Below are 17,232 nucleotides of genomic sequence, written 5' to 3' on the forward strand. Positions count from 1 at the left end.
TATGAAATATTATTGTATATTTTATTTAATAATCTAATAATAATTATAATATAAAAATATTAATTTAAATATAATAAAGTTATAACATATTAAATTATCTAATAAAATATATAATTTTATATTTATATGTAAATAATATTGTAAAAGTTATTTAAAATTTTGTAATGGAATTAAACTCACCTACTTTAGTTAAGAGGAAATTTGGGAATTGAGATTTTTTGACCCACTTAAAAGCTTTTTAAAATTGAATTTTTTCAAAAATGGATTAAGGCTAATTCATAAATCATGATTAAATTGACAACAAAGTATTTTACATGAATTTTATAAAAGAATATAATATGTAATAATATGAAAAATAGTATTAGATTGTTTGGTTAGATTTTCTTTTACAGCATTAATAACAAATAAAAAATACGCATAGCATAACTATCAAATTCAAAGTAGAATTAAACCAATAACGTAAAGTAAAAAAAAGTTTGGCACATATAAAGAGGCTTTCAATGCGTTAAACCGTTTAAGTCAGCTTTGAATGAAAAAAAGTTTAGCCAAAACATTATTTAACTTAAATTCTAGTTAATTTAAACTCAATTTCATTTCACATGAAGTGGAGAAAATCGATGGGTGCGGACAAAGCAGAACGGACATTAACCGCCACATCCAATCCAAATTAGAGTAATAAAGTGTTAACAGAAGCCAGACGAAAAAGGAATAAGGAATGGAGGACAGTCCACAAGTTTCTCGTGTGTGAAGAAGTGTCGGTAGAGTGCGACGGAGCCTTCGTCATGGCCACCGTCCACCTGTAATGACTGCCCTTTTTTTTGGTGTTCAATTTAACGAAGATGCAAAAAGGAAACTAAAATGGTAAAGCTATAATAATGACATATAGATATGGTCCTCTCTCACTTTTCTTCAGTATTCCCTACACCGTTAAAATAAAATAAAATAATAATAACCTAACAGAAACGCGCGTCATCACGAGAGTGATTAGCCCTGGGAGGAATCTCGAAGTGCCAGAGCCTGCCAACGCCTTTCACCAACTGCTTCCGGCAGAGAAACTCCTCCGCATAAGCCTTCTCCACCTTCCGATCCACATCGTGCAGGAACACGTGCGTCACGCCGGAGCCCTTCCTGTCCCTCGCCATCACCGCCGCCGAGAATATCGCCGCCATGCGTCCTGGCGCCTCCGCGAAGTACCCCTTCGGCGCGTCAATCATGATCAGATCCCACTCCGTCGAGTACACCTCGTCCGGTAGGTTCTGGAGCGCCAGCTTGCACCGCTCGTTGCCGCGGAGCGTGGCGGTGGCCGGCGAGCAGGCGGGCTCGGAGCGGTAAGACGAGAGGAGCTGGTCGGCTTCGCGGAGCTGGGTCCGGTAGCGGACGGTGTGGGCACGGAGGAACGGCGCGTCCTTGAGGACGGTCTGGAACCATTTAGGGTCCTCCTCGAGGAAGAGCGTGGTGCCACCTGCGTTGAGACCGGCCCACATGAGAGAGTCGTGGCCCAGCCCGAAGACGAGAAAATTGGCGGGCCGATTAAGGGCCTGGAGCACGTCGAAGGTGATGGTGATTTCCGAAAGAGACTGTTGCGGCACAATCTGCGAGGTGGCATAGTGAAGTATCGCTCTGAGCTGCATCGATGTGGTAGGTCCGGTTAGCTGCTGCCGCGCTCTGGTTATTGAGCATAGAAGACTGTTTTCAGAGGTTTGCATGAAACTGGCGATGAAGAGTGTGGCTCCGATTATGCACAATGTCCCCAATAGCCACATGAACCATCGGTTCTTCATCCTCTCGCTCCCTTGCATTGCTTGATAGACAGAAGTAGGAAGATTTTGGAAATGGTCGTTGTTTTATGGGATTGGAAATGTGAGGGGGTTTTATTGTCAAGATAGATATTGGTGGCTGGTGGTGACAAATGTGAGGGCACGACAATAAATGTCAATCAATATTATTATTAATATTATTCTAATTATTAATATGTTAATGTTAAGATTAAGGGGATTGGATGTGGTTTACACAAAACCGCTGCACGTCGTACTATGCGCTCTGTCTTCGTGTGCTGTTGGGATTGGGTTAGATTTGAAATTTAAAATGTGGTGTCCCCTGGGAATCATCCTCTGTGCTCACTTCTCTTTCTCAGTCAAATCCTACCCATTCTAATCAGATTGGTTTACTAAATACATTAATAAAATATAATTTAAAATATTTTCAGCCGTTGGATGCTAACTGAAAGGCACTACTTGAATGCGAGTCGGTGTCGTGTTTGGGAAATATTTCAGCTTCTCCACTTGTTGCTACAGTAATCATGGCCAGCTGTTGTAAGAATTTCATGAGGACTGGTGGAGTATTTAACTATTTTTTATTTATTTCAGGTCTAATTAAGATTTTAACTTTTTATATTTCAATATTTTAAATTAATTTTAATAAAATTTTGATTCATTAAATATTCAAATATTTTCTTATTTTCTTTAAATCTTTAATTTTATGGTCAATTTAATAAATTTGTTTGTGTTATGAATAAGTTGACTGAGTAGTTGTAAGTATTGACTAGTAATAAGATATTTAATTACAAACAACTAATTGAGAAGTTGAAGATTCAAATATGTAAATAATGATTTGACAAACACAAAAGATATTTTAAATGTTTAATAGAACGATATTTATAATAAAAATTAAATTAAAAACATGTAAAATTATAAGATAATGAAAATTTAATAAAATTTTTGCTTTAAATGATTTTTCATTTTTCAAGAGTGTTTAACTAGTTTTATTCTGTAGGCTTGTGATTCTTTGACAATTGTTCTAGGATGCCTGATCTCGTACAGCTGCTGTGTAAGTAATCTTTTGGTTTCTTCTAACTAAACCATTCACTTTCCTTGCGTGGTTCAATGTTCTCATATTCGCCAATCCAGATTTTGGACGAATCGTTTCTTGACTAAGCCAATCTTTAAAAGAGAAAAAAGAGCACACTATTTACTTTATTGTTTGTCTGAGGAATTGAGACTCAAAACCTAAAATAGAAGACATTGTTGCTTCATTAAATCCTTTCGGATACCGGTCGGGACAATGGGCCTCTTTATTTCACTTTTAAAGTCTTTACCAAAATAAATTTTATTATGGATAAAAGGTATTCAGTATAACGATATTATCATATTTCAATTTTATTATAATATTAAACGTTCAATAAAAAATGAGTGTGCACAGCCATGACATCAACAATTTCAATTATGGGTTCAATGAATTTAGTTTTCAACATATCAAAAGCATTAAAATCAGTTTAAATTTCAGGCAAATCAGCAAGAATATTAAGTTCAGCAAAAACTTGTACTGGTTGTAAATCAAAACTTGTAAATCATGTAGAACTTTAGTTTGATGCTAAAATTAAAAGTATTCAAATGGTGGCGAGTTTAGGTCTTTTAGTTCCTTACTCGCTACTCATCATTTTCTATCGTCTCATTTGTCCCTACACCTATCACCAAAATGGTGTTTTCAAAACATTGCCATATTGCTGAATTAGGGTTAACTCTTTTATCTCATGCATCCCTTCGCTCAAAACTTTGAGATTTTTGCTTTTCAAACTGTTGTAAATAGGTACCTACTTTCTTTGCAATTTCAAGTGGCTTACAATATTGGTTCTTAAATTTGTTGAGGAATTTCACGTGGATCATTTTATTTCTCAATTATTCTTAAATTTTGTAAAATCATAACAATTAAGTCCTTTTTATTAAGTGGTCAAAAACGGCATTAAAATGTAATGACGTGATGCACAATATAATATGCTGAGGTGGATCATTTTATTACATGGAAATATGATTTAAATAATAACATGAAGGCGTTTCTTGTGCACGTTGACCTCTCTGAGGTGGCTAGAGACACTTATCTCAGTCTTCGGACGACGTATCCTATCTTGCTTCTTCGACAACCAGTTCCCTTTCCAACGCCGGAACTCGCGTGCCCTTGTAGGAAAAGTGGAGATTTTCTGGTCAATGTTAGAGTACTTGAGAGACTCCACTGACTGTGGCATTTTAACCCGCACGGTGGTGTTGTGCCTAAAGGAGCTTTATTTGCTATTGTAGGACTCGACCAAGGTGCGATTGGTGCGTTGCCCAAAGTGTCAAAACTTTCTTCCCAAACTCGTTGATTACTCTATTTATCAATGTGGTGGTTGTGGTGCGGTTCTGCGAGGTAGCTTTTCCCCCCTCTCTTGTGTTGTCATATTGGTTTTGTTTTCATTTTTTTTATTTTGACGTGTTTTCGAATTTCTTCAATAAAATTAAGACATTCTCATTGGACAAAATTATGGTTGAAATTTGCAGTTTAATATTTTACTTCATTGTTAGTAAACGATCTCGTACTTTTAATCATTTTTTGTTTACGTCTTACTTGCGATAGAGTATCATGATCCTATATTTTACAGTGGGAAAGAAATTGGAAATGAGTTAGGCTTTCTAGTTTCTAATTTTAGTTGCATTTGATTTTAATTTACAGCGAAGCATAAGGGTTATATGAGTGGTAGCTTGTCGGATGACGGGAAGGTTGAAGTTGGAGGAGATTCCGGTAAATCAGAAAGTTCATTAGAGAAGAGCTTAGTGGATCGCAGTGATGCTTTGAATATTGATGCTAAGTCCAGTAATAGTCCCTCAAGGGACGAAATTCAAAGGGAAGTGGATAAAGTAGATAAGATGGAGGAGAAATTTATGAATCAACCAGAGGGTATTATTGAGAAAGGGGTATTTGAGGATGGTGTTGACGTCAATGGTAGTAAAGATGAAGTGGGTAAATCAATAGGAAGATAACAAGAGGAACCACACTAGTCTCAAATTAGTCATCGGAATGGTCTAAATTCTCTTGGAGAATTTCAAATATGCAGAATGGAGAGAGAGGTGAGATGAAGGGGTTTTGGAGAAAGCCACGAACTGAGATGGAAAGTGTGAGATTTTCCACTTCGAAGTATCCTAATGAAGGACCTTCGAATGGTTTTTCTAGTAGTTATATGGGATCATGGAGGAATCGCAATGAAGCAGATGGTGTAGATGGAAAGGAAGGCGGTAAGGGAGGGGCAGGGTGTTAGGGTTATGGACGAGAGACTCTTGTTCCAAAATATTCCTTTTTTTTTCTTTTCTTTTACTTTACTAAATTTCATGTCATAATTTAATTATTTCTGTGTTGTAAGAAATGTTATGCCCTGTTTCTCAACACTAAGAGGGGGGGTGAATTGGTTTTTAATAAAAATGCTTTCTTTTCTATCTTTTTGGAAATCCTTAGAATGATCTTTAACAAATAACACAATAATGAAAATAATGCAATAAAAGAGTTTAAGGATAGAAAACAAACACAACTTTTTATATTGGTTCGGCCTCAATTCCAACATCCAGTCTCTTCCAATCAACCTTAGATGGAAAGACCTTCCATGATAGACGGGCCCAAGCCCAATAACTATAGTCCACCATACCAACCCATGAAGAAGGCTAGGCAATGCAAGCATCATTGTAGCCCATGAAAGGTGCGCCCAGAGAGCTCAACCATTCGCATGCTCATTAACATTGACAACATGATGGCATACTGCCTCATGAAATTACCACATTGTTCTCTTGTATTTTGTTACATTTTATTGTACATGCATTCTACTTCTCTTGGAGCACGGGTTACTATAAATACCCGTCTCCACCATTGTATCACTCACTTTTGAGCATAATGAATTGTGATTTCTGTAGAGAAAATCCAGACACAATTCTCTCTTGAAAGTCAAGCTAGAGAGTCCAAAGAGATCCGCCTCTAGCCACCTTCCAAGCACATTCCTCCACTTTCATTCTCCAAATTCCATTGTGCTGTCATTCAATTTCTCTCTCCTCCACGGCACGCTCCTTCATTGGTCTGCTCCGTTTGCGTATCAAACACATTAGCTTCTCGCGCAAGCCACGTCTTCATTCCTTACATCAGCACTTCTCATCCACGCGTTCTCCCACGCCACATCCTCATTTTACACTTCGCTGATCATTCAACCACTTCGTTTTCTCTCTCGAGCAAGAGAGGCGTCTCACTCGCTCTCGAGAGCTCCATTGTCTCCAACCACAGATCTGTCTTTTTCATCCATTTTCACCGATTGTAAGTCACTTTCCACCGATTAAACCTCTTTCCCTCCGTTCATTCCCTTGTTCCACCGATTAATCAGTCAAGATAGTGTTCTTCGTCCTCCTAGGGTTTCTCATCGAACAAACCATCTTCATCCTCCATACCTTCAACTTACACCGATTAAACCCTAGATCCTAGGGTTCCTTGTGTTCGCTCTTAGTGTCCTCTTCGATCTCGAGTTTCCTTTTCTATTTCGATGCGTCTTCACTCGTTGGAGAAACTTCGAGGATCCAGATCGCACTTCTGCTGCCTCAGTCGGTCTCAACTCCTCAGGCTCTTCCATCACAACACGTGGGGGAAATCACGCCAGCTGGTTCCAGCACATGCTAGCTGCATACCTCATCTGTTTCACACCTTAACACGTGGCAGCTGGTCCTGCATTGCACGGCTGATTATCAGCCTCCCATAGATCACCGTAGGAATAGATTCTGCACATTATAAATGCACACCATCAGCTTGTATGATGCACTTTTGAAATATATGAGAATTTTTGCTGATGCAATTTCAAGCCATGTTCTCTGTAACCGAGAGTCATTCATTTGCTTCTTCATTCACCCCTATAGCTTCCTTCCTTGAATGGAAGGTCGTCTGAGATGTATCCACTTCACCTAAGCACTTCATCCATTCGAAACAGCCACCAGATCACACCATTTTCGCTGCCAGACTTCATCTTCCTTTCACTGATTCAAGTCATGCGGGTCTGTGTTGGTTTCTGCACCTGGACGAAGCTATCAAGTGGTATTCAAAACCATGGCGTTCTTCCGCCCAAGCTAAGTCTAGTTGCTTTCATTCCTTCACTGTAATCGTTTTCCTTTTTCTGTTTCTGATTTGAATGCACATTGTTTCATTAATTCTGCCACCACTTGATGTGTTTTTAGGTTCTCTGAATTTGTGTTTCTGTCCAGCTTTTCTTAGTTTTGTTGGTATTATCATTTTCATTCGGTTCAATTTGATACTTGAGTCATTTTCATTGTCCAAAAGATGTTTGAAACTCTGCCTTAAAATTTGGATACTAGAGTTGCTTATTTTGCAATGCACATGAACTGGATATGCCAAATTGTATTGTAAGTTGAATCTGCCAAGAAAAACCATTCAAACAAGTTTATATTCATCAATTAAACATGTTTATGCAAAACTAATTCGAACATAAACAGTTCTGTGCATTTTCACTATCCCACTCATTCAATTTTAAGCACATTTTTGGGCAAAATTAGTTATTACAGTAGATTTTATCAACACTGAATCGGTGAATTAGTTATTGTTTGAGGGTTGTAGCAAAAGCATAGGTCCATATAAAAGAATTCAAAACATTCAAAAGAGTTTGGAATGAAATTAAGAAGCTAACTGGACCAGTGCAACCAATTTCGAAAACTGAAATACCAAAGTTAGATTTCTGCACGAAACTCAAATGTCTTTGTGGCATTTTCACAAACAGTTTGTAACATCTGCATTGCACCCCTGATTTGAGCTCCATTTCAACCCCTGGTCTTTTCTTGCTTTCTTAATCCACTCTAGAACTAATCATAGGATCATCTTGAGGTGCCTCCTTGTTTGCTACCCGATTAATTGCTTGATTTTGGAATTCTTGGCCATCCTGCACACAACCTGTTTGATAAAAGGACTTGTGTTGCTGTCACTTTGATTGCAAACTCTGGCAGCATTACAACGTTGTACTGGCTTTAAATTGTGTTGTTGTGATCTGTGTAAGGTTCTTTGTGTAGGTGCAATATAGCTCAGACTCCTATACATCCAAGGTAGCATCATAGGAAGTGGAGTGGGTGAAGAATCAAGCATGGAATTTAACTCTGATGTAGTTTTTGTTCACGGCTAGAATTTCCAAATCTGTGAACTTGGTGCAGCAGTAGAATTCACCGGTGGCAGCTGCGAGATTCGTTTAAACTAGCCTAGTTCTTTTGTTTTGAGAAGCCAAAGCTGCATTACTACATTTTCCTTTCCATTTTGTGTACCTTGTACTTGTTCCCTCATTTCAATTCTTTGTAATTGGCCATTAAGCAAGTGACTTGGAAGAATTCTCAAGTGTTCTTCCATCACTTGCAAACTTTGAGTTTTTTTATTTATTTTCTCCTTAACATTGGTAGACAGTGAGTGTGTCTTGGATCCAAAGTTCCAAACCTCACTTAGGGTCTTACAAGACACACGAAAATGGAAGTCTCATAACCACATTATTTCCTAATTACCAATAATAATGGAAGTCACATAATTGTAGAAAAACATCAAATAATCCAACAACAATTACCAATAATAATGTCCAAGTCTCATAACCACATTATTCCCTAATTACCACATTTTCCTCGGGTCTTACAAGACGCACGAAACTGGGTTGGTGGGTGGGTAGACGTAAATGACGGCACTCCGGCGACGACACTCCAATGGCAATGGGTGGGTGGGAGGGAAGTCCTTCTCTCGTAGCTTGTGTGGTGAGTGGGAGGAAGTGACACTCTCTCTAGGGTTCGAGTTCTCTCTCTAAGATTGGTTTCTCTCTCTAACCTTGCCTCAGATTCAAATTCTAAAATTTGAAAAATGAAACCAGCAACTTGAAACCCTACCCCCAATTCTCTTTCCACGTCACTTTTCATTTTGAAATTTCATTTCCATGTGGACCAGTCACATTTTGACATGTGGTCCATGTCAAAATGTTATCAAGCAATGTTGTCAAAATATCATTATCTATTTTAAAATTTAATGGTTTGGAAAGTTACAAACCCTTTTTAGGTGAGACAGTTTTAGTACTTCTTAAATATAGTTGTATATCTACGTATAGCTTACATATATACTTTATTCTTTAGTATGATTATAGACTTATTAACTTGTCCTGAAGTCAAAGACAAACCAGACTTCTCTTACTCGATTGCTTCTTGATTGAGGATCCTATGGGCACTTGGAGTAAGGAACTTTTGTCCATAACATAAGCAAATGACCGCATGGGAAAACACCTTCTAGAATCCACATTTTTGGTAGTATTACTCCCTTCCCCAACATTACCTCAACCATCCACACTTTTAAACTTCCCCAGCTTAACAGTAACCACTTTTTCCACACCATTTGATAATGTTGGATCAGGAGCTTCATAATAACTCACCTGATTTTATATCCACACGGGTTGATCCAAATTCACTACCTCCATACTAAGGAAGGTGCACACAACTCTTACGAAATGAGAAGGAGGATGTTGTGTGTTGTTCGCGAGAGAGTGCAGTGCGACCACGGGGAGAAGAAAGGGGAAGATGGAAAACAAAGTAATTAAGGTTTTTAATGTGAATGAAAGTAAAAGGAGAATTTTAAATTACAGGAGTGCAGGAAGAAATGACCATTGTGTTTTTAAAGGGGAAGCTCGTTGGGCTGGCACATTTCTACTCTTTGGCCTCCTTATTTCCATGGATATTTTACTTACACCTTTAACATTTTATCCTAGTTTTCCAACTTTTTTGAAAAATTTTATTTTTAATTTTAATAAATATTTTTTAAATATTTCTTTTCTTATTAAAATTATTCTGCATCCAATAAGAATCTAATTTAATTTAATATTTTAATATTATTTAATATACATCTATATTTTAATAATTATTAAAATATAATTTCTAATATTATAATAATTATATTAAAAAATAATAATAATTAAAATAAAAGTAATAATAATGAAAATAAAATATAAAAATTAATATAAATAAAAGAAAATAATAATATAAAATCTAATTTAATATATTTAAATATATTAAATTATATTAAAATATTAAATTAAATTATTAAAATTTAAATAAAAACAAAATTAAAAAAAAGTTATTTATGAGATATTTACATCCATTATCATAGTTAACGGATTTCTATATCCGATTAACAATTTTTTTTAAATTTTGTTTTTTATTTAAAATTTAATAATTATTTAGTTTAATTTAATATGTTAATATAATTTAGTATATTTAAATACATTAAATATTATTTTTATTTTTGTTTTTTATTTTAATTATTATTACTTTTATTTTAGTTATTATGATTTTAATTTTTTTTAGTAAAATCATTATAAAAATATAAATTATATTTTAATAATTATAAAATATAAAAATACAAGAAATAATATTAAAATTTTAAATAAAATTAAATAGTTATTAAATTTTAAATAAAAAATAAATTTTTTTATTTGTTTAAGTCATTAGCATATTTACGGATTTCGATAAACATAGTTTTTAAATTTTTTTTTATTTAAAATTTAATAATTATTTAATTTATTTTAATATTTTAATATAATGTAATATATTGAAATGTATTAAATCAAATTTTATATAATTATTATTATTTTATTTTTATTTTTATTTTTATTATTGTTATTATTATTTTAATTATTTTATTTTTTAATATAACTATTATTATAATATAAATTATATTTTAATAATTATCAAAATATAAAAGTATATTAAATAATATTTGAATTTTAAATTAAATTAAATTATTATTATAGTAGTGCAGAATTTTTTAATAAAAAAGAAAAATATGAAAATCTATTTATTAACGTTAAAACTAGAATTGTTGAAAAAGATTAGAGAAGTAGGATGAGAGGTTGAAGGTGTAGGTTGAAACATCTTACTTCCACTCATACACTCCCATTTTTCTGTTTTAATTTTTTTATCCTTTGGGCCGATTTTTATTTTCTTTTACACACTCCATTTTCATTCTTTTGCACTCGTTTTTGCCGGACGATTTTAGCTTTTTTTTCGCACCCCCTCATTCTCATGCCTTGCACCTTCATTTATTTTTCTATTTTGTACTTTATGCTTTGTACACTCCGCTCGTTCACCTTTGCACTACCCACATTTTTATTTTTTTATTTTTGGGATGAAATGCGTTTAACTTTCTATACCGACGCTTTCACCATTTACTGCACCACGTCTTTCACTTTTTTTTTGGGCTTTAGTTTTTTGTACTCAATGGATATTTACCTTTTTGTGCCCCCTCTACTTTTACTTTTACTTTGTTTTTGGATGTTACATTCTGCACCCTGCATTTTCACTTATGCCAATAAATTTTAAAGACATTTAGCTTATATGCTAAATCATGAAGACATTATTAAACCATGGTTTTTCGACTCATAAATTTGGACGACGTTTAGTCTATATGCTAAATCATGAACACGTTTATAACAAAGACAAATATCATCTTTTCATATCCAAATTAAATATCTGATTTTACAACAACAATCAGATCAATCAGACATCTATTGAAAAAATCATAAATCAAACAATCATCAAAAGTTAATAGTTAATGTAAAAAAAAAATACTATGCTAAATATAAAAAACACTGGAATATAATAAACCTATATATTTACGTTTTATAAATATACGATATTAATTATTGATTATTAGGTTTGATTGTCTAAAAATATATTGCGTTAATGGTTAATCAATATGATTGGCTGCCACAAGCCTTATAAATATACAATTGATGTTTAGGTAAAATGATCATTTTCTATCATCATCTATCCTAACAAAATAATGACCTCTTTATCAAACATATATCTGACTTGAGCATCGGAGTGTCTTCTACAGGTTAACAACCCATCGGAGTGGATTGCGTTCTCGGAGAGGATTGGACGATCGAAAGAGAGCAGAGCAAGGAAGGACGACCAACCCTCGACCAATTCAACCGAAACATTTTGGTGCCCACCGTGGGGTCGATCGGCATCCCCATGAAACCATGAGGAACCAGACGTGTGCTCAGTCTTAATATCGCTACTTCGGATCAATACCATGTTTTGCAACAAGAGCAAAAAATTTCGTAATAATTTCGAAAGGCATGTCTTTTGTTTTGAGAACTTATAGGAAGGTTCATACCTACGTTCAACCTTGTCAGGTTCAATGACTTTGCATTATAATTTATAAATTATAATATATTGAAGCGTTTACTTCATTTTGTTTAACTTATATTTTTGTGAGTAAAAATATCTCGCACAGGAAGGTTCAGTCCTACGTTTTACTATATCAGGTTACAATGGCTTTTTATTATAATTTATAAATTATAATAGATTGAAGCGTTTACTTTATTTTGTTTAACTCATATTTTTGTGAGTAAAAATATCTCACACAGGATGGTTTCGTCTAGGGATGGCAAAAAAATCCGCGTCCACAGATAAAATTCACGACGGATAGTTGATACCCACAGATATTTACTACCCGCAACCCGCGGGTAGCGGATATTTTAATACCCGCTTATAAACGGGTCGGGTGCAGGTATTATACTATTCGTACCCGTGGATACCCGCTACCCGCAAAAAATTAAAATAAAAATTTAATTTATATTTTATTAAGTTAAATTTAATTAAAATTAACATTAATTTATATTTTATAAGATTAAATTTAATTAAAATTGAATTTAAATTTATAGTTAATTTAATTTATATTATATTTTAGGGTTAAATATGTTTTTAGTCCCTAAACTATTGGCCATTTCTGGTTTTCGTCCCTCTTCCAAAGTAAGGTACACTTTAGTCCTCAATCTTTAAAAAACGTTCGTTTTAGTCGAAAAAACGAACGTTTTGAGGACTAAAACGAGGACTAAAAACAAAATTTTGAGGACTAAAACGAACGTTTTTCTAAACAATGAGGACTAAAGTGTACCTTACTTTGGAAGAGGGACGAAAACCAGAAATGGCCAATAGTTTAGGGACTAAAAACATATTTAACCCTATATTTTATATATTTTTTGTAATTCTATTTAAATTTTATTTTAATAATTTATTACATTTTTTTTTTAATATTTGCGGGTATCCGCGGATATCCACGGGTATCCGCAGGTTTTAAAATATTCGCGGATATTTTTTAAGCGGGTATCCGTGCGGGTAGCGGGTGGATTTTTTTTGTCGGGTCAGGTTGCGGGTAGGCACTATCCGTGCCCAACCCGACCCGTTGTCATCCCTAGTTCCGTCCTACGTGTTACCTTATAAGGTTTCAATGGCTTTTTATTATAATTTATAAATTATAATATATTGAAGCGTTTACTTTACTTTGTTTAACTCATATTTTTGTGAGTAAAAATATCTCGCACAAGAAGGTTCCGTCCTACGTTCTACCTTATTAGGTTCCAATGGATTTTCATTATAATTTATAAATTATAATATATTGAAGCATTTACTTTATTTTGTTTAATTCATATTTTTGTGAGTAAAAATACCCTGCACAGGAAGGACCACTCCTACGTTCAACCTTATTAGGTTCCAATGACTTTTCATTATAATTTATAAATTATAATATATTGAAGTGTTTACTTCATTTTGTTTAACTCATATTTTTGTGAGTAAAAATATCTTATACAGGAAGCTCTAGTCCTACGTTCAACCTTATCAGGAAGGTTCAAACCTATGTTCAACCTTGTCAGGTTCCCATGACTTTTTATTATAATTTATAAATTATAAAATATTGAAGCGTTTACTTTATTTTGTTTAACTCATATTGTTGTGAGTAAAAATATCTGCCAGGAAGGTTTAGTCCCTTCCCGCTCAATCAGTTGGACCACCTACGTTCAACCTTGTCAGGTTTCAATGGCCTGGCTCTCGTGCGAGCATCAACTAGGCACCTTTACCCTCGTTCAGCATATCCCGAGCGATGCCTACTTATATTATCATAGTCAATGTCCACATCTATTTTGCGGATCACAAGGCAGTAAGCACATACAACTCATCTATGACACATCCTAATATGAATTCCTCCTTTTTGGCCTCCAAACGTTCAATCGAGGACCGAAGACCGAATGAACTCGCTTGCCCGACCATCCAGCTTCATAACCTAAATTAATTTGATATTAATTTGATTGGCTACATTTTTCTAATCCTTCGAATTTGAATTTCTATTTTCTCTTTAGTGCAGCTGATAGGACCTTGTGCTCAAACCACTCGACGAAGCTCCTTGGTGATTCTATAAAACGAATCTACCTCGACCACAAACGGGCAAAAAGCTCCTCGGTGATTCTATAAAAACGAATCTACCTCGACCTTGAATGGACGAAAAGCTCCTTGGTGATTCTATAAAATGAATCTACCTCGACCAGGAACGAACGGAAAGCTCATCGGTGATTCTATAAAACAAATCTACCTCGACCTTGAACGGACGGAAAGCTCCTCAGTGATTCTATAAACCGAATCTACCTCGACCTTGAACGAAGGGAAAGCTCCTCGGTGATTCTATAAAACGAATCTACCTCGACCATGAACGAACGGAAAGCTCCTCGGTGATTCTATAAAATGAATATACCTCTCTAAATAGACTCCCTAAATATAACGTAAGTTACCTCTCTTAAACTCATAATAATCTCTGCGCACCTCTTTCAATAAAGAGCTTGTTTGGGCTTGGAGTGCTTATATACTATATACCGATTGGAGTTAGCATGTATTAATGGGTCAGATTGTCTTACGCTTTACAAATATACGATATTAATTATTGATTATTGGGTTTGATTGCCTAAAAATATATTGCGTTAATGATTAATCAATGTGTTTGACCGCCATAAGCCCAAAAATATACAATTGATGTCCATGTATCTGACTTGAGTATCGGAGTATATCTGCTAACAAAATAATGACCTCTTTATCAAACATATATCTGACTTGAGTATCGGAGTATCTTCTGCTAGTCAAGAACCCATCGGAGTGGATTACGTTTTCGAGGAGATCAAAATATTGAAAAAGAGCATAATATGGATTTTAAGTGTCGCTCGTGACGTATTTTCTTGTAACGAGAGTGATCGAAATCAAATTGAAAAAAAATAATTAGTTGGGTTCAAAAACTCTTTTAATGTTCAAACAAAACTAAATAAAAAAAAGAAAAACGACAAACATCCCTAATTTAATTATAAGTCTGACCATAAAAACAACGGATGATTAAGACATCTAACGTATTAATATTTTGAATTAGATTCAAATTTGTTCCCTTCTACGCTTGGGCAGACCAGAGATACGTAAACACGATCAGTTTGAACTACCCAACTTTCTATATATGCAAACTGTGTAGTACATCCAAAAAACTGTATACAAATTTAAATATACACGCAGGTAGTAGGATGTAGTAGCTAGATGCAATTTATAAACAATAATGATGTAAACAGTAAATGGAGAGAGAGCACAGCCACCTACCCTTCCCACTCTCCACACACAACTGTGCCGCGCATTCATTGGAGACAGAGACGTATGCTCCTACTCTTACACTATTACTACTACTTCCTTCAGATGGATCAACTCATGAAACCCTAGAAGGCAAGCAAAAGGAAGCAAAAAGCATTAGCATTATTATCACTAAGAAAAAACAAGAGCATGAAGGGTGAGCAGAAAAAAATGACAGTAGTGGTAGCAGGGTTGCTGTGGGTGTTTGTGTTGGGTGTGGGGGCGTCGGAGGAAGGAGATTTGGCTGCGCAGTGCAACCTGCTGGTGCAGAAAGTGCTTCCGTGTCTGAGCTTCGCGACGGGGCAGGCGGCGGTTCCGACGAAGGAGTGCTGCTCGGCGACGTTGGAGATAAAGAAGAGCGACCCGAAGTGCCTGTGCTTTGCGATCCAGCAGACGCATAAGGGGATCCCTGAGGCGAAGAGCATGGGCATTCAAGAGGGTAGGCTCCTTCAGCTCCCTTCTGCCTGTAACTTGAAGAACGCCAGCACCACCGATTGTCCTAGTACGTTCCTCCATTTCCATTTTCTTATTGACATACACTTACATTTATTTATGTAAATTATAAAAATAAAATAATCATAAAAAAATGATTTTTTATATTTTTTTTAAAAATATATAAAAATTAAGAAAAAATAATATCAAATTAATATAAAAAAAATTGTATATGTAAAAGTGTCATTTTTTTTTATCTTTTACTTCAACTTTTTTCCCAACAATTTATTGGAAAAAAAAAAAAGCAAAAGGAGCTACTTATCTACGATAATTGCTTTATCTCTACTAGTTTATAAGAATGGAGATGTTTTTTATAGCATAAAAGTATAAAATATACTTATTTCAGCTGAGTTAATATTAACATTTGTATAACATAGAAGCAGTAATATATAAGAATTATTAGGTCTGGTACAGCTCTAAAGAGTGAGTAAAAATAATCAAGACTCCTATTATTCTCAATTTCTTTTAAAACCGTAATATTTTTATTAAATTAGTATAATGTTTTAATTAACTTAGTATAATTATTGATAAATATATATATATAAATAATATCAATTTAGTGTATGTAAATTTTGTAGAGTAAGTCTGTTACTACTCTATATAATAATAGTTTATAATTTTGAATTAAAATAAAGTCTTTATTTTGTAAAATAAAAGAAGTTAAAGTGAAAATGTATAACTTTGATTTTGATTTGAATGTGGCAGAGCTTCTGGGTCTATCTCCAAACTCCCCTGACGCTGCCATGTTCAGGAATGGTTCATTGAAAATTAATTCGACTTCAACGTTGGGAACTGCAAGACCACTCTCAGACACCCAGAAGGCCTCGTTTGGAACCATGCTTCTTCCACCTCCTCTCACGCCACCACACCTAGCTGCACTGCTTTGCGCCATTCTCCTCCTTCTCACAACTTTAATTTAATGCTCACGCAACACCACATCAGCACCTTAAAGTTGGTAGCTATTTTGCTATTACTCAAAGTAACTGCTAGTGATGGATCAATTTAATTATTTGCAGGTTGCACCATGCTCTGTACAATTACTTTATTTGCATCTGTATCATTTTATGTTTGCTGGCTTCTCTATATATATTTATTATATTTATAACCATAATAACTTATAATGGAGTATTTCGTGCTAATTATTAAAGTAAAAAATAAATAAAGCAGTATGAATGAGAAAAGGGATGGATTATCTTTATATTATTTCTATTATCCAAAAAATATGTTTCTCGATGATTTAGTTTTGATTAAACTTTTTTTATTCTTGTTTGTAACTAAATTAATTTGATGTAAGTTCTTTTTCACAAGGTCAACAAATACTATTTTTTAATCTAATTGGGATATTTTCATATTTTAATGTCGATTACACTACAAAAATCTGTATTTTTATCGGAGTTTTTTTAAATATTATCAGCGGTTTTAACCCCTGCAAATCATATTTTTCGCGGTTGAA

At 34.5% G+C, this 17,232-nt stretch overlaps 2 protein-coding genes across 2 annotated transcripts; one reads left to right on the forward strand and one right to left on the reverse strand.

The window, feature by feature from the left end:
• Window positions 1–849: 849 nt before the first annotated feature.
• Window positions 850–1,961, reverse strand: LOC108335292 (probable methyltransferase At1g27930). The gene has a single exon (XM_052876885.1). It carries the CDS (start codon window positions 1,797–1,799, stop codon window positions 954–956), a length of 846 nt encoding a protein of 281 aa, XP_052732845.1. The 5' UTR covers window positions 1,800–1,961; the 3' UTR covers window positions 850–953.
• A 13,280-nt stretch (window positions 1,962–15,241) lies between these two features.
• Window positions 15,242–16,862, forward strand: LOC108338683 (non-specific lipid transfer protein GPI-anchored 1). Its single transcript, XM_017575720.2, has 2 exons — window positions 15,242–15,789; window positions 16,485–16,862. Exons 1-2 carry the CDS (start codon window positions 15,438–15,440, stop codon window positions 16,697–16,699), a joined length of 567 nt encoding a protein of 188 aa, XP_017431209.1. The 5' UTR covers window positions 15,242–15,437; the 3' UTR covers window positions 16,700–16,862.
• The last annotated feature ends 370 nt before the right edge of the window (window positions 16,863–17,232 follow it).

The sequence above is a fragment of the Vigna angularis genome, chromosome 1 (assembly GCF_016808095.1).
Source record: "Vigna angularis cultivar LongXiaoDou No.4 chromosome 1, ASM1680809v1, whole genome shotgun sequence".
NCBI lineage: Eukaryota > Viridiplantae > Streptophyta > Magnoliopsida > Fabales > Fabaceae > Vigna > Vigna angularis.